Genomic DNA, 25,222 nt, shown 5'->3' on the forward strand with positions numbered 1-25,222 from the left:
TAGGCAGGCAAAGGCAGATTACAAGAAATCTTTGGCAAGGGATGCAAAGAAAAACAAAAAGGAGTTCTTTACTTATGTAAACTCTAGAAGGAAGGGGATGAATCAGATTGGTCCACTTGATATCGATGGTTCAACTGTATATGATCATGTTCAGGTAGCTAACAAACTAAATCAATATTTTGCATCTAAATTCACACATGAGGAGTTATTCAGGAAGAGGAATGCCATAGGTTCAGTAAACACTGGCAGTGAGCTAGATGATCTTGTAATAATTGAGAGTAAAGTGGAGGAGAAATTGTTGAAGATAAATACAAGAAAGGCACCTGGGTTGGATGGGATCTATCGAGTTATATTAAAGGAGGCAGCAAAGGAAGTAAGCAATCCGTTAGCCTTAATTATGAAAGCTTCCTTGGACTCAGGGGAGGTACCCACAGACTGGAGATATGCAAATGTAACCCCAATTCACAAAAGAGGACAAAGGTTGACACAATTAATTATAGACCTGTGAGTTTAACTTCTGTTCCAGGAAAATTAATGGAAGCACTAGTTAAAGAAACACTGCAGGATCATTTTAACAAGAATTCAGTTATAGCTCAGATATAGCATGGTTTTGTTAAGGGAAGGTCTTGCCTGACCAATTTGATTGGATACTATGATGTAGTCACAAAAGAATTGGATGCAGGGAATAACTTTGATATTATATATTTGGATCTTAGAAAGGCTTTTGATACTATTGCACATGGAAGACTGCTGCACAAATTGGAGCAGTGTGGCTTTGGTGGCAAATTGTTGCTATGGATAAAGGGATGGTTGAGTGGCAGAAGACAGAGAGTGGTAATTTTTGGACACTGCTCATCGTGGACTAATGTTATTAGTGGAGTCCCTCAGGGTTCAGTGTTGGGTCCATTGTTGTTTTCTGTATTTATAAATAATATTGATGATGGTATATCAAGCTTTAATGTCCAAGTTTGCAGACGATACAAAGGTTGGCAGGATTGTTAAGGACACTACTGACACTATGCTGCTGCAATAGGATCTTTAAAGGTTGAGCAGATGGGCTTCGAGGTGGTAAATGAAGTTTAACATTGACAAATGTAAAGTACTACATATGGGAAACAGCAACCCCAGAGCAACGTATGAACTCTGTGGTACTACACTGACAGTGGTATTGAATGAAAGGGACCTGGGGGTAATTGTGCAGGCAGATATGAAGTTGTCTGAACAGCGCAGATGGGCTGCAAGGATAGCTCATGGTGTCTTATCAATGATATACAGCAATTTTTCTAGCAGGGATAGGGAGGTGATTATTCTCTTGTATAAGGCAATGGTCAGGCCTCACCTTGAGTACTGTATACAGGTCTGGAGGCCTCATTTCAAGAAGGATGTAGAGCTGTTGGAACGAGTACAAGGGCAACAAGGTTAGTGAATGGAACGAAGGGTTGCTTTTACGAAGGAAGGCCTATGTTTTGCAAATCAGTGTCTGGAGACTAGGCACCGGCAAGGTGATCTAATAGAGGTGTACAAAGCCTTGAATGGTTTGAGCATGATCAATGCTGATGGGATACTGCCTCTTGCTCAGAATAATCACCTGAGAGGGCATAACTTTAAATTGAGGAAAGACAGATGTAGGATAGATGTGTGGAAATTTGCCTTTAGCCAGCGGGTAGTTGGTTGGTGGAACAGACTTCCATCCCTTGTTGCGGAAGTTGATAGCCTAAATAAATTTAAGGCTCGCTGGAGAGGTATTTTGAACGAACGGATGGATAAATTGGAAGGGGTTTCTTCTTTTTTTTTTTTTTTTTTTTTGGCTGATGCTGCATAAGCTTGCTTTCTTGCATCATATGCCTCTGCTAATGCTAAATGCTAATGTTACTCGTGTTTCACTGTACCTTTCCATTGAATTAGTCCATAAATGGGTAACATAAGCCAGAATATCACCAGCGAATCGACACTGACGGAATCCATACTGGCGATTGTTAATCAGACGGAAGGTTTCTAGTTAGTTTAAGAGTTGGCGGTTAATTGATTTCTCAATTATTTTAGAGACAGTAGAAGTAATTGTAATGGGACGATAATTGGATGGGAGGGATTTGTCACCATTTTTAGGAACTAGTTGGATATGAGCAAATTTCCCAGCTGAAGGAAAAACACCTTTGGAATAAGAAAGTGAAAAAAGGCGGCAAAGAATAGGAGTAAGTTCAGGAGCACAGGTTTTGAGAACAAGTGGAGAAATACCATCGGGATCTGGAGCTTTCTTACCATCAAGATTCGTCAAAATCCTTCTGATATTCCTTTGACGGAAGACCACAGGAACCATTGAATGGAGTGTGTTGGGAATGGTGGGAGGTATTACCAAGATCATTAATACGTGAGTTGGAAGAAAAATGGGATGTTAGCAGGTCAGCTTTATCCTTTGCTGAAGTGACAACAGAACCATCTGGTTTGGACAGAGGTGGGAGCAGAGATGGGCAAAATTTGCGGCCATTAGCTTTAGCAAGAGACCAGAATGCTCGGCTACCATTAGGGCAAGAAACAAGTTTTCTACTCTCAGCCTGTTCAAACTCCAATTTGGACTGATTAATAACTGCTTTACAATTGTTGCAAGCTTTGCTGTTGACAGAAAATTCAACTGAAGAATTAGAAACAAACCAATTACGATATGCAACATTCTTCTCTTGAACAGCCTTAGCACATTTTTTGGAAAACCACGGTTTAGATAAAGGGCGAGATTTTAAAGTGGAGTGTGGGATAAAGGATTCCATTCCTGCAAGAATAATTTCACTGACACAATCTGAGCAAACGTTGACATCAGAAGTTTTGAAACAGTAATCCAACCAAGGAAAAGAAGAAAATAAATCTCGAATGGCATCCCATTTTGCATTCTTTTAATGCCAAACAACATGAGGTTGGGAATAGCTATGAGATAAAGGCTCCATTGGAGAAGAGACAATCACCAAGTTGTGATCTGAAGCACCAAAAGGACCTCTCGCTCTGAACGTGTACTTAGAAGGGTTGTTTCTGAGAAAAAGATCAAGTGTGTTGGCTGTATGATTAGGATTGTACGGTGTTCTTGTAGGTAAATGAACAATCTCTGCAAGGTCATTAGTAATTGCAAAAGCCTCAGCATCTGAACAGCTGGGTCGGTGTGTCTAGAAAATGGAAGCCAGCTGGAGTCGTGAACATTAAAATTACCAAGAAAAATTACCTCACTGTTAGGAATGTTGGGCTGGAGAAAGTCAAGTTGCAAAGAGAGGAGGTCAAAGAGCTCCAAGTGATTAGTAGAGTTGGGAGAACGGTAGAAACAACAGATGAATTTAACACAATGATGTAGAGAGATTTTAAGCCAGAGAAGATCAAAGAGAGGAGATTCCAAATTGCCAAGTCTCTGACAGGGAATATCAGAACAGGATATGCACAAGTTTGCCACCTTTGAGGCGAAAGGAATCATACAGCAAATAATTTGGGCATTTGAGATGAGCAGTAGTTGAATCAACTGATAACTGAGATTCTGTCATGGTTTTGGCAGACTGCATGTGGAATGGACATCGTTGAGATTAGAATTGAGACCACGTATATTTGTGAAATGAACTAGGAAGTGTTTGGGAGGATTAGATCTTTTTGCAGATCAGCTTGCTCTATTAGTTTGATAATTCATTGTGTATTTAATAGTAACAAAAGTGGGTAGGACATGCTGTATGAAGTAATGAAAATTTTTGGATATGCCGTACACATGGTAAGAATATTCGCAGATCCTTGACATAACGTGGCCTTGACAATGCTCACCGCATACACACTACCCGGACTCCCTCCAGTCACTATCTGGCAGACTAGAGGTAGCAAGATTATACACTACCTGATCCGGAAACCTCCTAGAGAGTTACCAATAGGTTCTGTCCAGTGTACTAACTAGGGGCCAGCCTGCGAACACTGTTTTAGAGCTGTACCCTCAAAATGTAAGGAATATTGGATCTTGCTACGATGTTCATCATAACCTCGAAAGTCATCAATCATACTGCATGATGGAAGAGATAGGGAAGTGTTGACCGGAACTTAGTTCTAGAGACTAAACATGGGTTCCACCACTTCAAGCCTCCAATAAGCAAAGTGGTGGTATTTCACCGATTGATGAGAGTCATCTACCACCTAGTACTGTCTGGTAACATAGAGGGGCGGCATTCCTCCATGTGGTGTGGGTGCCACACCTCGACCCCTGCTTACGTTGGTTCACACCTGGGTGGTCACCCACCATGTACTTGTGCATGGAGGTTATACCCAGGATTACTAACAGTCCTACCATCATGAAGGTGCAAGCAGAGGATTTGGCTGTCACAGACCGTCCGGACTTCTCCGAAATTGGGTGCTCTTGACTTGAGTGTCACCCGAATATCAGTTCCATTAGCGTTTTAGACTCCCAAATAGCAAGTACAGCTTGTCTGGCCTATCTGAGAGAATGTCTGTGACAACCTCAAGGACCAATATCCAAGAAACTCCCTACTGAATGTAGCAACTATACTGTAGAACTTTGTGCTATCACATAGCCTTAAATTATGCACTTTCAAAAATCATATTGAACAGTGTTATATATACAGACTCCATTAGTGCTATTCAAACTGTACAACAGAAGCTGAAGAATGATAACCCCATACTTAGAGAGATCTGGAATACTCTGACTAAGTCAAACCAGAAGAACCAACAAGTTCTCTTATGTTGGATCCCTTGTCACCCTGAAATTTCTGGAAATGAACAGGCTGGCCTAGCTGCCAAAACTTCTACCAATCCTGTAGCTCAAGCCTTTACTACGCCTGCATCTGACTACAAGTACATTATAACAAAACAATGTCTTGAACAATGGCAACACATCTGGCAGGGTCAGACCAATAACAAATTACTTAGCATTGAAAAAGTTCTCAAACCATGGAAGTCCAATATTCATGATAACTGACATGAAGAAGTTGTATTAGTCCAATTACGGATAGACTATACACACACACACAAACACACACACACACACACACACACACACACTTAACAAGGCCTCCGTAGCCGAGTGGTTCGGGAGTGGTTCGGGAGTGCAGTAGTATATGCTCTTTGAGTAGACTGGGGTTTAAGCTCCTGACTGCTAAATACGATCAATCTGCCAACCTGCACTAGACCAGCATGGCCGATTATGGTCCATTTCCCTCAACATGAATTGTTTAAGGAGCCTTCCATCCTGCAGTGGATTGATAATGGCTGCTGCTTCCCTATCTACTTACGGCAGCTGACCCACCACATTGCACAAACTGCAACACCCAACTTACAGTCCAGCATATACTCATTGATTGCCCGATTTATAACAGTGAGCAACAAGCTCTTTGCCTCATTTTCAGCAACGAATACTCTGAGTATTGTAAAATCTTCACTTTCCTTAAAGAGATAAACTGTGTAACACACTCTAAACTTAAACTGCAATACAAATTGAAAAAAAAAAAAAAAAACCACAGAGCATTAAACTTTACCATAGTTAGGTGCGTTATGTTTGTGTTGTCTTGCACTGTAAAGCCCACACACAAGCAGACCTTCTGATCTCACTACAGAAAACTCTCTCTTTTTTTTTTTTTTTTTTTGTTCAACTTGTTTGTGAGCACATAAGCTGGATCCGAGGCCAATGCTGTAATGTATGTTTACAGATGAGTCAAAATTCAGTCTGCATTTTCATTCTTGATATATCCTTGCCATTTGGAGTTCAGAGAGGTACGTACACAAAACCAACTTATAAACTTAGAGGAGGTTGGATGGTTTGAGCATTCATAATGAGATAAGCATGTATGTAATTGTACCTCATTGAGAAAGGAACTATACCTGTGCTGCAAAGTATCAGATGAAAATTCTTGAGACACATGTCAAAATCATTAGATATACGCCTTTTTATTATGCTCTTATGAATGATAATGTTCTCCTCCATAATGAATAAACTGGCAGAGGATTTCCTTCAGATTTAGGGTATTTTAGCAAGAGAGACTTCAGAACTGCAGGACTTTTTTTACATTCATCAATAACATGAATATCTCTGCTTGACTGCAATGAGTGTTTACATCCCTTATGTCTTAAGCAAGAACACCAATAGGCTACCAATTTTCTCTTTTTATAGTTGTGTAACAACTTGAAAGTTTTATTTTGGTTACAATTGGTACTTACTTTTTTTTAAATTTTATTTTATTTTTAAATTTTTTAATTTACAAAAATCAAATTTCTGTGTTTAGGATATCCAGGGTCACCTGGTTTGCCTGGAGAAGATGGTCAACTTGGATTTTCAGGTAGGTTAATAATTTTGTTCATTTTCTGCTACAAGGTCTTTTTCTGTTGATTTTATTATGGTCTTGTAAAGTATGTGTGTGGGGGTGAAATAGGTTTTAACAATGCTATTTTTGATAATCAGATAGTATTGAGCATTGCAAACAAGTACCCATTGTGTCAAGTAAATAATGACTTCTACAAAAGCGTCCTTTTACTTCTGTTAATAATGTTAGATCACTGTCATTATAAACTTTACATTTGTGATTGTTTCCCAGTCTGTAATTAGAATGCTGTCACCTTTTTAACCCCTTGACATAACTGATATGGAATTGTATAACATATTTTTAGATTACTGGTACTAATAATTTGGCCTTAATAGTCCTTGTGTTTCTAAACACAATAAGAACAACAACTGATACCAATAAGATCATTTGTTTTTCCCCTAAAATCATCAACTTACTCCTCTTTTGACTTTGGCACTGGGAGCAAAGTAATTCTGGGGACTGAACAATTTCTGGTGCATTATATGCAATATCAACTTTCAGCAAGCAGATGGAGTTTTGACTGTATTTAATGTTTATTTGAATTGTTTGGCTAAGGGTATCTTTCTTAAAAGACAAAAAGAGAAAATTTAGATAAGGAGAAATAATTTCTGTATTAATCCTATGTGTATAATTCTGTACTAATACTCGATCATGACTATTACCAAAATAAAAAAAAAAAAATAAAAATAAAATTCCATGTCAACAAGATCACCCAGCCTTTCTCCTTATACATTCACTGTCCGTCTATCCTTTCGTAAACAAATTATTCCCATTTTTAATTCAGAAATGCTTGGAAAATGCTGTAGGATCACCAAAGATGGTAAAACTTCTTCAGTCTGGAGATCTGGTAGAAACGATAAAACCAAAACATTCAAAAATATTAATGAAACTGACCACCTGTGAGAATAACACCACATGCCACTCTGAATACCTCCAAAGGAGTTATAGCAGAGTGGGATCTCATTAACATCTCAGAGGAAGAAATTGTGCAAGAGTTGGCTGATCAAAGGATCATACAAGTAAAGAGAATTTAAACATATATAATATCTTATGTAAGGTGGCTCCCAAATGCTGGTTCATCTCCACCGTGATACACTGTGATATTACAAAACCTCTGCAGAAAGGCTAGAAATGTGTGTAATGCTATGTTTGTGCCGTGTATGTGTTTGTTGGGTTTAGTTGTTTCTGGCCTTATCAGAAAGCAACAAGCACCAGGGTGGTGCATCCTGATACCCATCTATGCCGCAAAGAGGCAGGCCACAACTGAGTGCAAACCACAGCAAACCTCGAGTGTTGCGTACTGAATGTCCAAATCATTCAAAATATGAACAAATAAAATTAAATTTAGACAGTAAATTAATATAAATTATAAAAAAGGAATTAAAAGTTAAAGGAATAAAAAATTTTTGGAAAAAAATAAACAAAAAATAATCAGATAAATTAAAGATAAAAATAAGTAAATAAAATAAAAATAAAATTCAGAAAAAAAAAATTCCGCACGAGTGTAAGGGTGATTATCCCGCCTCAGGACCAGTCTGAGGCCAGCAGTAGAGAGAAGTCAAGAAGACACAGTGATATCATTCAGTGTCGTAAAGGTTGATAACCAACTGTTCAAGTCGGAGATGGTGGTGAGTGAAGATGGTACTTGAGCTTAAAAAATGGTGGTAGTGACGATTGTGGTGGTATCACGAGATGGTGACAATATAGACGTTGGTCTGGACTGGAGGTAGAGCTGGAATAGGAGTAGTTCCTGAAATTGGGGCACTATTGATGAGTTGTCCATGTCTGGCAAAGGCTTTATGTACAAAATCTTGCAGAAGATGAAATTTTTCTTTGGAGTCCAAGAGGGATGACTCATTGCCTGGGAAGAATGGTTGACACAGAGCAGACACAGGCTGACGAAAATCCAAGTAATACAGACAGGTGAAAAGAACATGCTGCCAGTCTTCTGGGCTGCCACAGTTACAGAGGAGAGAATCAGACAGATTAAACATAGCAAATTTAGCACAAAAGGAACATTGGCCAGTTAGAAGAAAAAGAGTGCAGAGACTTAGACTGAACCATTTTAGAATAGACTTTTGTAAGGCAAAGGACACAGATGGAATAAACTTTCTTGTAACCATACCATTAGAAGAAGAAGACCACCAGTCTTGCCAGAGTTGAACCAGATGGTTCCAGCAATGAGTTTTTTCGGTTTTAGGATCACAGTGGATATTAACAGTGAAGTATAAAAAATCGGCCATAATGGCATGTCTAAGGTGTAATAGCAAAAACCTTGATAAGCGATTTGGAGGTCCAAAGGTAACTTGGAGCACAGCTATTGAGAGAGTGCAACAGGTTTGACTCATCATTAAGAGCATATGTCTTTGGAGAGAGGAGAGCTTCTCTTGGATTACAATCTTCTTAGTATACCAAAACCAGGCACCAGTGCCATAGGTACAAATTGGAACAAACGCCACTTTGTACAAAAGACGAAGGGTACGATGGTTAATACCCCAGGATTGATGCGAAAGGTGGTCAAGCATAGATGTATATTTGGCTATTTTATCATGAAGGTATAAGATATGTTTCTGGAAGTTTAACTTACGATCTAGAATAATACCCAAAAATTTATGAGTCAACCATGGAGAGAGAATGACCAAAAAGTTTAACAGTCAGAGGCCTGAAAATGTTAAGGTTGGCCCTAAGATAAAGAAGCCTACTCTTGTTAGGAGAAATGGTAAGTTTATTAATAATGGACCAAGAGCACAGATCATTCATAATGTTACTGGCAATACTTTCCCAAGAAACACAAGAATTACCAAGGACAAGAAGGGTTAGCTCATCGGCATATGCTATTTTAGAAGCATAGATAGTTGAATGAAGAAGCCACTCGTCTGGAACCAAATCCCAGATGAGTGGACCAAGCACTGAACCTTGTGAGCATTTTCAAGAGACAGAACGACTACGTTGCTGAGTTCCAGAAATGACTTGTACAGAACAGTGAAGAAAGTAGTTGCAGGTTAAGTTATAGTGTTGTGAGGAGCATTGAGCAGCCCTGGGGTGAGCAAAGAAGCTGTCCCACCAAAGTGAGTCAAAGGCTCCAGAGAAATCTATGAAAATAGCCATAGCATACTTAAAATTGTAGTTGTTTACTCTGGAGAGAAGGTCAACCAAGGTCTCCTCAGTTCCATGGCCTGGACGAAAACCACACTGGTCAGAGGACTTTAATGAGCGTTCAGTAAATAGACAAACTAGATGGGCAGCAATAAGTCGCTCAAGAGTTTTACATAAGTTGGACAATAACACAATAGGACGACAGGCCTTAGCAGAAATAGAGTGTCAGGTTTGGGAATTAATTTTTAATTTGGAAAGATGGGGAATTAATGCCTATGCAGAACATAATACTGATTTTCAGTACCCCAAATTTCCCGACAACAATTAAAGCAGGGGATCTAAATTGTCATATATACTAAATCCCATAAGGCGTTATAAGTGTCAGAAATATGGACACTCCCAGGTAGCATGTTGTGACACTATGATATACCGAAATTGTGGTTCAACAGAAGTTGTGGTTTCACACCCAAGCTGATTGTACTTAAACTGCCTTCACCTATCCCAATTGCAAAGGTAATCATCCGGCGTATTCAAAAAATTGTGAAATGTGAAAAGTTGGGAAAAAAATGCAAAAATACAAAACAGAAAACAAAGTAACATACGAGAAAGCTAAAAAGCACATCTCCCATACTATTCCCAGTATGGAGTGGTCAATCTTAAATGATCTATATAGGGATGACGAATGCCTTCTAGAGGATGGTAAGTGCCCTCCTCTTCAGACTCAAGTCTCTGCATGTAACTAGCAAATAGGACAGAATATTTCCTAAATTTTGCTCCGAGGTAACTAAGATGCAGTGTGAAGTTGAGGTGTCTATCTAGGATAACACCAAGATATTTGACCTCTGTTTGGAGTTTAGTGGTTGTTCAGTTTATCTTGATCTGGGGAGGCCTCCTGGGATCAAGGGAGCCCTTTGTGTATTGAATGTCTTTTCCGGTGAGATGTTTAGTAAGTACCCATTTGCCCATCCTTGCAGAACATAAATGGCATGATTTGCGTGGAGACCCACGCAAATCATGCTATTAGCCGGAGATCATTGGCATACACATGAGTCCTTATATTAGGGATTTCCATATTGAGGAACTCATCCAGTACAAGAATCGACAGAAGGGCCCCCAGGACAGATCCCTGGGACAGCCTCTGTGGACCAGCCTGGAGACAGAGGCAAAGGGAGTAGTCACTGTAATCCTTTTGTCATCCATGTATGATCTAAGCCAGCAGAACATGTTGCCCAGAATCTGGGCGCGACAAAGGCTGGCTAGGATTCCAGGCCACCGGAGAGAATCAAAAGCACCAGCAAAGTATATTGATATGAAGAGAAAATACTTCATGTCACAATTTTTTGCTGCCTCAATTATGTTTTCCAAAGTGTCTGCTGCTGCTGAGTGTCCTCTTCTGAAGCTGAGCTGATTCGGTGACATGTTCACTTCCTGGAAGTGAGTCTGTAATTTCTGGTATAAAAGCCACTCGAAAAGTTTGATCAAGGTAGAAAGCAAAGCTATGGGTCTGTATGATGTCGGCTTATTCTGGGGTTTGGTTGGATTCTTGAGTATAAGTCTTATTTGTGCTGTTTTCCACTTATTAGAGTAGTAGCCTTCTGCAAGACAGCGATTAAAGAAATTTAGAATGACATCTGGTATCTTCTCTACTGCCTTTTTGAGCATCTCTGGTTCAATCCAATCATCTCCAGGGGATTTCCTGTTTTTGATGTTTGCTGTTGCTGCTATGATGTTCAACTCCATGATTGTAAAGGGGGGCTCAACTGCCGTGGTACAAGAGGAGTTTCTTTCACAGAATTTTCTCTGCTCCTCAGTCTGGGACTCAGTTTGAAGGTGGAAGATGTGGTCTTATATGTTGTCAATTTATGATTTCTAGATTCTGGTATATCTTCCCGGTGCAGTTTCAATGGCTGTAACCACTTCCCCTCTAGGGAGCTTGTTAGTGACAATTTTATAAACAATTCCTCATGAGTCAGCATTTCCATTTGCACTGACCAGGGTTTTCCATGTTTCTTTTTTCTTCTGTTTAATCTTGTCCGTGTAATTATTAATTATTTCTTGCTTTGCGATACCTCTGCCTTTGCTTGTCCACCTCTGCCTGCAGCCAGGTTTTGCATGCTCTTCGTGCTCTGTTTGCTCTGTGTCTTGCTACAAGAGGTCTTAAACAATGGTTTAACCAGCCAGGTGCGCATCCAGAACGATTTATCCGAGAAATTTACCATCCAAACTGGAATCTGCAAAGGGGACGTGGCCTCCCTATTGCTTTTTAACATCGTGGTCAATGCCATTATGAGGCAAGCATTCAGCAACAGACGGGGTATACAATATGTCAAGGATCACTATGTGACGGACTTGATGTTTGCCGACTATAGTGCTATCTTTGCTGGAAACGACGCTGAAGCCACGGTCATCCTCTACGACATTGCCCAGCCATGCAGGTTGAAGATCAATGCTGATAAGACAAAGGCCCTGACAACAGATGGGTCGCAAGCCATCATTTATCTCGAAGGCATCCAGATTGAGCAAGTGGACTTTAAATACCTTGGGTCGCTGGTCCAGGAGAAGAAAGCTGCATCCACCGTGGAGATCCACAGCAGAATTGGACAGGCGGCCACTGCGTTCGCCTCGCTCAAATGGTGTCTGTGGAAGAGGACCAACATTTCCTCAAAGACTAAAATCCGACTCTTCCGGACTTTGATCCTGCCCATTCTCCTTTACAGATCGGAAACATGGATTTGCCTCAAGCTAGATTTAAACAAACTTGAGGTATTCCAAATGCGATGCCTGCGGCAGATCCTGGGCATCTCACTTCGCGACCGCATCACTAATGATACCATCCACGCCAGATGCCAACAGCAACCAACCATCGCCGACCAAATCCAGAAGCAAAGGCTTAGATGGTTTGGCCACGTATGTAGAATGGGTGTGAATACAATACCATCCACACTCCTTTGGAGACAACGCCCCACCCAATGGAGCATTCAACGGACCGCGCCTAGGAAAACCTGGGCCAAGCAAGTGGAAGATGACCTGAAGAGACCAAAGAGATGTAAAATCCCCCCAGTGATGAGGCAGTGTAAGCACACACTGCCCAGTTTGTGCAAAATCAGTTATTTTTGTAACCGTGAGGTCTGGGTTACAAACCACGACAACCACCCAAGGGGTGTCCCCTTCCACTTGGATGAGGGCTGATGACCCTCCTATGTGCGAGCAATGCGACACCGTTTTATCCGTCCAACACATTTTATGCGATTGTACCAATTTTAGAAATGCTCGTTTTAGCGCTTTTACCCATCTGACTGAGCCATATACACTCAGTCAGATTTTAAATGACAACGACAACGTGTCAGCAGTTTTTAAATTTTTAAAATCGATCAATATATATACACTCATATGAAATATACAATTTGCTTTTATGTATTGATATGTCTGTATATATATATATATATATATATATATATATACACATGCAACTTTAGACGAAGTAACCTTTTTTAAAACTAACAAGTCTAATCTTTTTTTGAATTTTATTCTTTCCATGGCGCATTATAACCTTGCTGTTTTTGTGCCACAAAAATCCAAATCAATCAATCAATCAATCTTCCACTTGGACAATCTTGAACTTTAGGGATAACCTCTCACTCCTTTATTATGTGTATATGGCTCCCAGAGTAAGAGCATGGCCATTTTTCTCTGTAGATTTCTTAACTAGCTGAGCAGCAACTGCCCTAGAATGTTGCACAATTTTTATCCCAAAGTATCTGCATTCCTTATATCTGTGTGACACCACATCTCTGATATCCCAACAGTATCTGCCTTTGATGTTTTGAGCAATATCTCAAATTCATCAAATTTATTTACCAAACTTTTCTCTGAGCAGTGCAGATGGGCTGCAAGAGTAGCTCATGGTGTCTTGTCAATGATATACAGGAATTTTTCTAGCAGGGATAAGGAGGTGATTATTCCCTTGTATATGGCAATGGTCAGGCCACACCTTGAGTACTGTATACACGTCTGGAGGCCTCATTTCAAGAAGGATGTAGAGCTGCTGGAACGAGTACAGAGAAGGGTAACAAGATTAGTGAATGGAACAAAGGGTTGCTCTTACGAAGAAAGGCTTAAGTTTTGAAAATTACGGTGTCTGGAGACTAGGCACTGGCGAGGTTGTTTGTTTGTTTGTTATTTGGTTTTTAGGAGCATTAGCAACTAAGGCCATATTGCTCCGGGAAATGTGGTGGTCAGTCCCTGACCTTTCCGCATCCTCCGTATTTGGTGGTGATAGGCTCGAACCCCGGTCTAATCAAGAAGCATGTGCTACGCACTGCTGCTCCTTCCCACTTGGCTACGGAGGCGCACTGGCGAGGTGATCTGATAGAGGTGTATAAAGCCTTGAATCGTTTGAGCATGCTCAATGCCGATGAGATTCTTCGTCTTGCTCAGAATAATCACCTGAGAGGGCATAAATTCAAATTGAGGAAAGACAAATATAGGATAGATGTGCGGAAATTTGCCTTTAGCCAGTGAGTAGTTAGTTGGTGGAACAGACTTCCATCCCTTGTTCTGGAAGTTGATAGCCTAAAAAAATTTAAAGCTCAGCTGGACAGATATTTTGAACGAACAGAGGGGTGAAATGGGAGTGGGGTTTTTTTTTTTGGCTTAAGGTTCATAAGCTTGCTTTCTTGCCTCATAGGCCTCTACTAATGCTAATTGTCTCAGATCACTCCCGATAATTTTTCCTTATCTGTTGTGCACTCCTTGCCATAATTTTTCCTTAGCTGTTGTGCACTCCTTACCATAATTTTTCCTTAGCTGTTGTGCACTCCTTACTTTATTGTATTTGGGCAGGCATTATCCCTTATAGAGTGGTCATGTAGCAGCCTCAGGGTATTGCATCTGATGCAGACTGTCCATGCTTAATGGACAGTCTAGTGACGCAGACTGTCCATGCTTCATGGACAGTCTGCGTCACTAGACTTAGGACAGACAGACTGCTTCACTAGACTTATGTTTCCGGTGCTGCTGCTGGTTTAAAAACCACCAGGTGGGGTCTGGTTAGCAGGGTTTTCTTCTGCCCCATTTTGGGGCATCCTGTGCTGGTATCCACACTTGTGGTATTTGTTTTTCCTCAGTGCCTGCGGGTGTGTGGGAAGCGCTGTGTCATTTTGTTCGTCCCACTGACTTGGAGGACCTCTAGCTTGGCTTGGACAATCTCTTTTTCAAGTTGCGTCTGGACTGATATCATTTCCATCTTTATCCAAATGGAGACTATCTCCTCCCTAAGGGCCATTGAAACCCTGTTTGTGCATATTTATGTCAGAATAGCAAAATTAAAATCAAAGTCACAGAATTATTGGGACATGATCAGTGCACTATTTAGAAACACACAGGGATCACCCTCCCCAGTCAATAGTGCACTTCAACAGCAGTGACAGAGAAATATGTGCTTTGCCACCCTCTCCAATGCAAGAACAATGCTGCCATGGTGAACTGACACATTGTTACCAGTGTTGAATCGAAAATGAGTTGAAATGCACTAACAACACCCAATAAAAAGAGAAAAAAATCTCACCACTGTGATCCATTGATGAATATCACTCATCGAGTACACAATTTGGATAACTGGCTTAACTTAAAACACATTCCGAACACATTTTTGAGGAATGGCATATAGCACGTCCAAATGGTAAGGCGGCCATATTGGCGATCCCAGCAACAGCATATTGATGATGTAACCGAACACATTACCAGCCATAAATATATGGCCAATAATGAGTTCGAATGGAAATTTACCGATAATAATCGGCAGCCAAAATTTCCATTCGAAAATCCAACCAGCACAAATCAGTACACCAAAACCAGTGGTGGAATGAAGATTGCTTCAAAGCGAAAAGAGAAAAAAAACTGTGCTTGGAACCAATTTCGCAAATTCCCAACTACCGCCAACCTAATTGTTTTCAAAAAACTCGAAGCAAGTCAAATTAGAAAAAAAGCAAAATGTGACTCCTTTTGTTAGTAGTTGAGGCAAAATTTGATATTGCCTCAATATTGCGACGATATTGCACATCTATTAACAAAAATACTGACACTGAGATTATCTGGGGAAAAAAATACAAGCTCTCAATGGGAAGTTTCTACTGTTGCAGTCTCTAATAATACAATGGAATGGGCAGGACTTATCCTCTCCCACTGATATTGCAAATGCTTTAGCAAGATCTTTCTATAATATTTCCGCCTCTTTCTTCCTTTTATGTGACCTCCTTTCAAGCTTTCAAACTAATGAAGAACGTATTAAATTTAATTTTTAAACTAGTTTCTCACTAGTTTCTCATTTAACCAGCCCTCTAGTGAGTAGGACCAGACAGCATTCACTACAGTATGCTGAAGCATCAATGTGAACCCGATCTATGCATATTATTGCTCTTTTACAACCAGATCTTTTCAGAAAATACATACCCTCTCTCTCTCTCTCTCTTTTGGCATCATTCCTATATTTGCACTATAACAAACCCAGCAAGGCACCTCCATAGCCAGGTGGGCAGGAGCAGCAGTGCGTAGTACATGCTTCTTGATCAGACCGGGGTTCGAGCCCATGACCACCAAATACAGAGGATGCGGAAAGGTCAGGAAATGACCACCGCATATCCCCGGAGCAATATGGCCTTAGTTGCTAATGCTCCTAAAAACCAAATAACAACAACAACAAAAAAACCCAGCAAAGATCTTTCTCAAATTCAGAACTATAGACTGATATCATTGACAAGCTGTTTGGGTAAAATATTTGAAAGGATGTTGCATAAGAGGCTCACCCAGATTCTACTCTCTGAAAATCTTCTTTCTGATCATCAATATGGCTTCTGTAAAAACAGGTCCATTCTCGATTTACTTGTAAAAATCGAATCCAGCATTCATAACGGCTTCATCAGGCGACAACATTTAGTTATGGTCAATGTGGATAAAACATTTGACACCACATGGTGTTATTAAAGATATGCATCAGTTGGGGTTGAGTGGCTACCACCCCTTAATAATTCAGAAATTTTTAAAATTGCTCACATTTTAAGTCCAATAGGGAGCTGCGGTCGCGGAAGTGTATGGACGCTTCTGCACGAAGTTCCACTTGATGTAATCGGCGGACGGTGATTGACGACGATATTGCGCAAACTTCGATTTATTCAAGTATTACAACATGGATTTTTCAAGTTTGAAGAGTATCACAGATGAAAGTAAATAAATTAAGTCAGATAAGAATAGATTTTGTGATTGTATTTGCCTATTTTTGCTCTTTTGAGAGTGTTTTTGCTCAGCGTGATCGCTACAGCACCAGCGGTAACGAACCCACTGGTATGGCCACTGATTTGAGTACATCTCAAAAGTCCAAAACGTTTGAATATATTATACTTCAAACTGCTTGTGATAAGGTTATTTTGTATGGAAAATATAATGCTAGTGACAGAATTAAATTATACTTAGTTTATAAGAGAGTTTTCTTTGTCTACTGGCGTTTCCCGATAAAACTGAAAAATCATGATTTTTGACTTATAGTGAGCCTACACTGGAAATAAGTACTCCAAATCACTACTTAAACATCAGCAATTGACATATTGCCACGAAAATTAATTTAATTCAGAAATTATGGCTGAAAAATCAAATAATGACAAAATTCTGAACAATGACTAAAAAGACTTCTGAAAATCAAGCTAGATTGCTCAGGGAGAAAGCCCCTATTAATGAGGAAAATGGTAATGAACTGGATAGCTGGCCTCCACAGTATTAAGAAGGGCAGGAAAGGGAAAAATCAAGAAACTATAGAAATTCCAGAGATGCAACAAAAGACAGAAGAAGAACTAAAACTAGACAACTTAACAAATTTGACTGACCCTATCAAACAGGCAAAGGAAACCAGGGTTTATCAAGAAGAATATATGCACAAGCAACCAACAGGATTACTTCTGCAATTAGGCTGCAGATAATGAACTTGAGCTGCGCCTGATTGAATTAAACACAGAGAACCAAGTGTTAAAATCAAAATTAGAGATTACAACTGAGAGAAGAACAACTATAAAACAGTGAACACATTAACCTATGCCCAATGTGCAGTTAATGGCAAACAGGACATAACTAGAGCAAAACAAATAGCTACTAAGCAAAATACTAAAAAAATACTACTATACCTAATATAAACAAGCAAAGCAACATTATTATTCTGAAAGCAAAAAAATGGCTCTACTCATAAAACCAGTGAAGCAGTTATGTTGAGGCAGTGAGTGGTAACAAAGTTAAGGCCTCATCTGAGAGAAATAAAGATAAACAACATGTGGAAAATCAGGAATAATGGCGTCTTGATCGAGGAAGCAAGCAAAGAAGATCTAAGAAAAATAGAAAACCATCCTGAGGTGGAAAAACTGGGCTTGCTCCCTAAAAAACCCAAAAGGGGAAAACCCAAATATTATAATCTGATGTACCTATGTCAATAATATAAAAAGAATTTATGATGGACATCTGCTTCAAAAACTTTAACAATGAAATGATAATAGATGAAATTCTGCTGAGTTCTTGCTGAAAAGAGCACAAAAGGAATGGACAGCTCAACATAATTGCAGAAATTACACCAAAAATTTGGAAGGTATTGCAGGGACAACAGAAAATCTATGCTGGCTGGACCACTCATAGATTTAGGGAATACACTCCCATCCAAAGATACTTTAACTGCCATAAATATGTCACATTGCCAGAGACTGCAGTCAGAAAGAATCTGTTTTGGGTCACTGTGCAGTAGCTGGCCATGATTACAAAAATTGCAGAAATAAGTCTCAGCAGCCAAAATGTGCTACATGCAAGGCAGCACGGCTGATGACTATACACATAGTATCAGGGATGATAAATGCCCCAGTTATAAAAAAATGGCAAAACTTATACAATCTAGGACCAACTATGAGCCAGATTGAAAACATAAATGTGACTAGGGCTCTAAATCTTGTCCAACTGAATGCTCAAAAAGCAAGAGCTGTTGTAGATCAGATCAAACTCAAATTAGAAGAAAATAATATAGATATCTTGGTACTCCAGGAGCCCTACACACATATGAGTAGGGTTCAGGGATACCCAAGGGGCTATAAAATAATAGAATACACCTCAGGTATCCCTTCTACAGCAACAGTAGTTAAAAATACTGACCTTGTAGTCACAAAGGTGGGTCACCTCTGCTCTCCAGTGGGAGTGTGTGCCCATATTACCAGTGCTGTAGAACAGTTTTACATTATTTCACTATATTCCAGACCAGGTGAATTTATAAATCCAACTATTGAATACCTACAAGTAGTCATAAACTTACTACCTACTGCAAATATCATAGTATGTGCTGATGTCAACTGCCGGTCAGCCTTACGGAAGACAGAGCAGGCACACACAGTGGCCAGATACTTTCAGACTATATAGCCACCTTACCCTTTCAATTGCTAAACCAACCAAATAACCTCATAACTTTTAGCAGTACCATGTGGGAGAGTGACATTGATGTTATTCTTGCCACCGATTCAATAGCTTATAAAATCACAGACTGGTGTGTCAGCCAGTCTGGACCACATCAGATCATAGAGCCATTTCCTTCAAACTAAACAGGCAATTACAAACAACCCAACGCTCCCTGTTGGATATCAACAAAAGATATAACCTTAAAAAGGCAAACGGGCAGATTTTTGCTGAACATACAGCAGCTGAGCTGCAAAAACAGGAAAATGAGTGGTCTAGATCAGGCAACTGTAGCCCGGACGAGCAAGCACTGACTATGACAAACATTTTAACAAAAATAGCAACCCTGTCTATCCCATGGAAAAAACCGAGGAAGTAGGTAGTTCCATGGTGGTGCTCCGAACTGACTATACTCAGAAGTAGGGTACATGAGGCAAGGAGACATTTTCAAAGAGCCAGAACATCTTGCCCACAAAATGACGTGGATGCACTGAGAGATTCTTAAAAAAACTCTCAGGAATCAGTATACAGCCCTCATAAGAGAAAAGAAAAAGGAATGCTGGAGGCACTTGGTGGGAACTACTGGAAACAATAACCCTTGGGGAGTTGTCTACAGAATAGTGACCAACAAGCTGCCAAGAGGAGATTTCTTAGAAACTATTGTCAAACCAGATGGAACCTCAACCCTGTGTTGTGTGGATTCTGTAAATAACATCCTAGACAGAATCATTCCCCCACCCAGCTAGACATTATAAAAGAAAACACTGAATATGATAATGCCAATATTGAACCTCTGTTTACTTTACAAGACTTAGAAATAGCACTATCTAAAACCAAAACCAAAACCAATCTCAACCTCTTAAAGGTTGAGATTATCAAAAAATTAGTGGAAATAGCACCAGACAAATTAATAGCACTATATAATAACTGTATGACAGAAGATATATTCTCAAAAATATGGAAAAAAGCAGTGTTAAGATTAATTCTCAAAAACCCTGAAAAACTCACTACTGATCTCGAATCATACAGACCAATATCCCTACTCCCTGTACTAGGGAAAATATATGAAAGACTAATATATAGCAGATTAGCTCAATATTACACAAAACAGGTTTACATTCCAACAATCAGTATGGTTTTAAGCAGGGCAATTCTACGGAGGATGCCATGCACCAACCAACTGACAACAGTTAAAAACACAGAGGAGAAATATGTGCTAGCAATTTCTATTGACTTTGCCGTGGCATTTGACTCACTCTGGTGGCCTAGTGTCCTTAGAAGACTCCGCCAGGCAAATGCCCCACAAAACCTCTTTAAGGTAGTAAACAGCTACCTTACAGACAGAAGTGTCTCAGTACGTACAAGGTTCCAGGAATTGACACACCCTGTGAATAAAGGCTGCCCGCAGGGTTCAGTCCTTGGCCCTTTCTTCTGGAACATTGTTCTGGACGAATTTCTGGCCATGGATCTGGGCCCTGTGGAAAGCCTGGCTTTTGCAGATGACATGGTTTTCCTTGTAAAAGGCAACACATGAGTGGTTGTAGAGCAAAGATCAAATGCCGCCCTCTTGCAGCTGCAGGAGTGGGCACAAATGCACATGCTCAAAATATCGCCTGAAAAAACCAAACAAATACTTCTAAAAGGTAATTTGGACATGAGAAGACGTCCACAAATCAAAATTAACACAATCACTATAAAAATGGTAACAGAACTAAAATATCTTGGAGTGGTCTTTGATTCAAAATTAACTTTTTACCCCCATTTGATCTACTTGACGAAGAAAGTGAGAAATTATGCAGGTATGATTGCCAGTATCAGTTGAGCAGACTGGGGGCTCAAAAGAAAGACCTTGGTAATCATCAGAAAGGCCGTGCAATGTTCCTACTTGTTATCACCTTGGAGCCTGTGCATGGTTCACCTGCTCTTCCATAATAAGAAATAGGAATAAATTAGAATTGATACAAAGGACAATTCTACTCACTATTACCATAGCATGTCGCACAGTAGCACACCTGCACTACAGTTGCTGGCCGGAGCTCTCCCACTTTACCTGGAAGTAGCCAATTATAGATTTAAAAAGGGCACACCCACAGAATTTCTGGGGATAGCCCTTGATACAACCAACACCTTCAATGCTGAAAGAAAAAGAATAGCCGCAAAGCTCCATGAGCTATGGCAAACAAAGTGGGAGCAAGAAACCAGAGGTCTGATTACCAAACAGTTTCTGCCACAGGTGTCAATGGTTAGTCCAAAGCCACCTAAGTGGTACACCCCTGGACTTTTTACAACATTTATATTGACAGGTCACAGCTCCCTAAAGGCAAAACTAACCTCCTTAAGGCTGACTGATGACCCAAACTGCACCTGTGGCAAGAGTGAAGACTGGACACACATTCTATATGAATGTATAATATATGACATCCCCAGAACAGAGTTGGTAGCATAGATTGGCCCCCTTCCCAGGGGATAAGAACATCTGTTCATCATAGAAGAGAAAAATTATAAAGCTTTTACATCTTTCACACAGAAAGTATTCAAAATCCGCAGAACAATCCAAAGAATGGCAATTCAGCCCTCCAGCAATTAAACAATAATCAATAGTTAAAATTGCCCAAGTTTCCCACCACGCCCAGACAATGACATAAAAACTGTCAGGATAACAGTATTCTGCACCCTGACGGAAACCTGACATGACGAAACTCCCCAGGACTACACTGCCATGTGTAGGAACCTGGGGCCCCCTACACCAAATAAGTAACCATGTAGGGGAGGGAAATGTACAGGCAGCCAGGAAAGCAGATTAGCTGAAAAATATCAGTAAGCTGGTAGCAAGGGGATGCAATGTAGAATGAATGAATGAGAATGAAAGACAGAATGAGTAGGTTGGGCACTGAGTGAACTAGGAATTACGGTAAAAGGAAATAATGGCAGTTTTGATGAAAGAAAGAGTGACCTAGCATGAGGGAAAGAGAGAGTGAATGGGAATGAGTGGAGGAGCAAATGCGGTTGGCCGAGATTGGGAATAACTTACATTTTTTTATATATACTAACAAACATTTACTAACCACACAAACACTGCATTCTCCCCTGGTCTGCAAAATACTTGCATCTAGGTCTGCACCACAACTGAAGAATAACAGTAAGTTGAGGTGCCCGGAGAGCGCAGTGCAGAAAGCAAGAGTTGAACAAATAAAATGAAAGCTAGAAGAATGAATGAAAGTGTGTTTGAGAAAAAGAACACAAACCATAAATGCTACAGTTAAGTATACACTAACCCTAGTTTTAATTAGTATTTAAATTTACATTACACATCATTGCATCCCCCTTGGTGTGTAAGAAAAAATGAATGAGTGTGAGGGGGGGAAAATATATATACATATATATATATAAAACTTGGAAAAAAAAAATTATAAAATATAAGAAAAAAAGTATAAAAATAATGAGAGTAGAGTGAGAATGCAGATTATGAATAAAGTAAATGTGTGTCTGTCCCACCCCTTCGCCTGGTGGGTTTCCGCTGTCAGCTAACATATCCCACCCCCAGAGCGGGATGGACAGCTTGACCTTCTTACCAGATTCGACACTATATGGACATGACAACCATCACTGACGAAGACATACTGCAGCTTTGCTGCCGACGCGCCATTTGGCAATCTGAACTGGGTACCCTAACCCGGTTCCCTTTAAAACCCCATACCCAGGCAGGGAGGGGAGGAGACAGAGACCTGTCTCCTCCCCCCCTGCCCCCATACTTCGCCTGCTGGGGCTCGTCTCCACTGACCTCTTTGGGGATGCCTACTCTATCGTCCCTATTTTTCTGTCTGTTTTCCCCCAGTCTTCAGTCTCCCCCTCTCTCACTAAACCAACCAAGTACACCCCTTAACAATGCCGCCAAATTCTAATCAACATCAAAATTCTACCACTTTCATGTAAATCTCTTTCGGCCAAATTCTAGTGTACCCCCTTTTTTTTTATCTACTGGGTGCCTGGCCTGCCTCCTTCTGGCAAAGTGTGGGCAACGGTGGGTCCCAATAGGGACAACTAACACTACTTTCATCTAGCGTATAGCCTCACGTCTAAATTTGATAACATCAAAATTTTGCCCGACCTATTAGGCCTTTTAACACATCTCTTTAGCATTCAACCCCAACCAGCGATTTCCTAACAGCAATCCCATTAAGCATTAATGTCAAACACATGATTTTTTTTTTTTTTTTTTTTTTAAGTCCTAGCCACTGAAATCCCAGGACAGTAGGTGGCAAGACCTGCCAGAGCAACTTGTGATACTGGTCACACCCAGCTAGCCTCCACATGGCAAGGTATGGGCAATGTTGGACCCCACTAGGGACCTGGCGGCCAATAAGCCAGACAAACAATGGGCACAACACATCACACTGCACAGACATGGCCCACACACTTTCAAATCTCTGGCTTGACATTATCAAGCCAGAGATTTGAAGCTGTATCAAGGACAGTGTACTGTCCTTGATACAGCGAACACACGCAGAGATGGGAGAAATCCCAGGTGCCATCTGACACAAACATACTTTATCATCATCATCATCAGCCATTTTCAATCCACTGCAGGATGAAGGCCTCTCCAGCAACTTTCCAGTTCCTTCTGTTTTGAGCACTGGCCATCCATTTACTACCCAAAAACTCATGAATTTCATCTATCCATCTCCGCCTTTGTCTTCCAGGTTTTCTTCTAGCTCCTCTTGGGTACCATTCTGTTATTTTCTTAGTCCATCTGTCATCATGTCTTCGAGCTATGTGTCCTGCCCAAGACCATTTTAGTTCTTTAGTTTTGATAAGAATGTCCTTTACTTGAGTTTGCTGCCTAATCCATGTGTTTCTCTTCTTATCTAACAGTCTGATTCCCAACATTCTTCGCTGTGTAGTTCTCAGCTTCTCTTCCATTCTATTGGTGAGTGCCCAAGTTTCACTTCCATAAGTCATGGTGGGGAGTATACATTGATTCATTATTTTACGTTTCAGACAAACTGGGATATTGCTCTTCAGTATGTGACTATATTTCCTGAATGCTATCCATCCAAAATTTATTCTTCTCTTGACTTCCAGCCATTTATCATTATTACAGCTAATAACTTGTCCCAGATAAGTATGACTCCACCTTTTCAATTACTGCTCCTTCAATCATTATTTCCCTTTCCGTGGCATACTTGTTCATCATTACTTTTGTTTTAGCCATATTCATCTTTAGTCCAAAATCCTTACTAACTGTGCATAACTGATTAAGATTTTCCTCTAATTCTTTGGGATCGTGGCTTACGACCACAATGTCATCTGCAAATCGTAAATGGTTTAGGTACTCTCCGTTCACATTGACTCCTTTCTGCGACCAGTCTAATCTTCTGAAAGCTTCCTCAAGGGCAGCAGTAAACAGCTTCGGAGATATTGTGTCTCCTTGTCGAACTCCTTTCTCGATTTTAAATTTGCTACTGTCTTTGTCTAGTCTAATAAAGGATGTAGCACTCTCATATATTTTCTTCAAAATCATAATATATGGAGTATCTATGCCTTGTCTTTCCAGTGCCCGGAACATTGCCTTATGCTGTATGGAGTCAAATGCCTTTTCATAATCCACAAACGCCAGTTTGTGGATTATGAAAAAACACCATAATGGTGTTTTATATTCATTTGCTTTCTCCATTAGCTGTGATATTACGTGAAGGTGATCCATTGTTGAGAATCCTGTCCTAAAGCCAGCTTGCTCTTTCGGTTGATTCTCATCAAGTATTCTTTCTAATCTGTTAGTAATGACCCTTGTGAACAACTTGTAGATATGGGATAACAAGCTAATTGGTCTATAATTTCCAATTTCTGATTTATCTCCTTTCTTATGCAGCAAAACTATGATTGCATTATTCCACTGCTTAGGCATCACACCTTTTCTAATGCACTTTGTGAAGAGCCTTGCCAGTTTTTGTGTTATGTCTCTTCCTCCCAATTTTAACAACTCTACAGTAACTTCATCTTCCCCTGGGGCTTTCCGATTCTTCATTTTCTTCAATGCATGTTCTACCTCATCAGGAAGAATATCGGGTATGTTGTATGTGTTGCTACTTTGCAATCCATCTTCCCCACTGCTGGTATCATTCCCTCGCTCCTTGTATAATTCTCTATAGTAGTCTTCTGCTATTTGAATTATGCCTTCTCTGCTGTTTATAAGTACACCATCGCTATTCTTCAGTTTCAGTATCATTTGTCTTTCTGTATTACTGCTCATGGCTGCTGATTTAAATCCTTTGTTTTCCCTTAATGCTTGTTCTACTTTTCTTGTGTTAAATCTTCTTATGTCCTCTGTGAGTCTCTTTCTA

The 25,222-nt window shown here is 40.2% G+C and overlaps 1 protein-coding gene across 1 annotated transcript in view; it reads left to right on the forward strand.

Moving 5' to 3' along the window:
- Positions 1 to 25,222, forward strand: part of LOC150091155 (uncharacterized) — a 1,391,089-nt gene that overhangs the window by 1,173,474 nt on the left and 192,393 nt on the right. The window contains exon 33 of the mRNA XM_090374518.1: positions 6,243 to 6,296. Within this exon, the coding sequence (XP_090230644.1) occupies positions 6,243 to 6,296 (54 nt within the window). The remainder of the gene's footprint in view (positions 1 to 6,242; positions 6,297 to 25,222) is intronic.

This window comes from Mastigoproctus giganteus, chromosome 1 (assembly GCF_048544385.1).
Source record: "Mastigoproctus giganteus isolate SK-2022 chromosome 1, ASM4854438v1, whole genome shotgun sequence".
NCBI classification, from domain to species: domain Eukaryota; kingdom Metazoa; phylum Arthropoda; class Arachnida; order Uropygi; family Thelyphonidae; genus Mastigoproctus; species Mastigoproctus giganteus.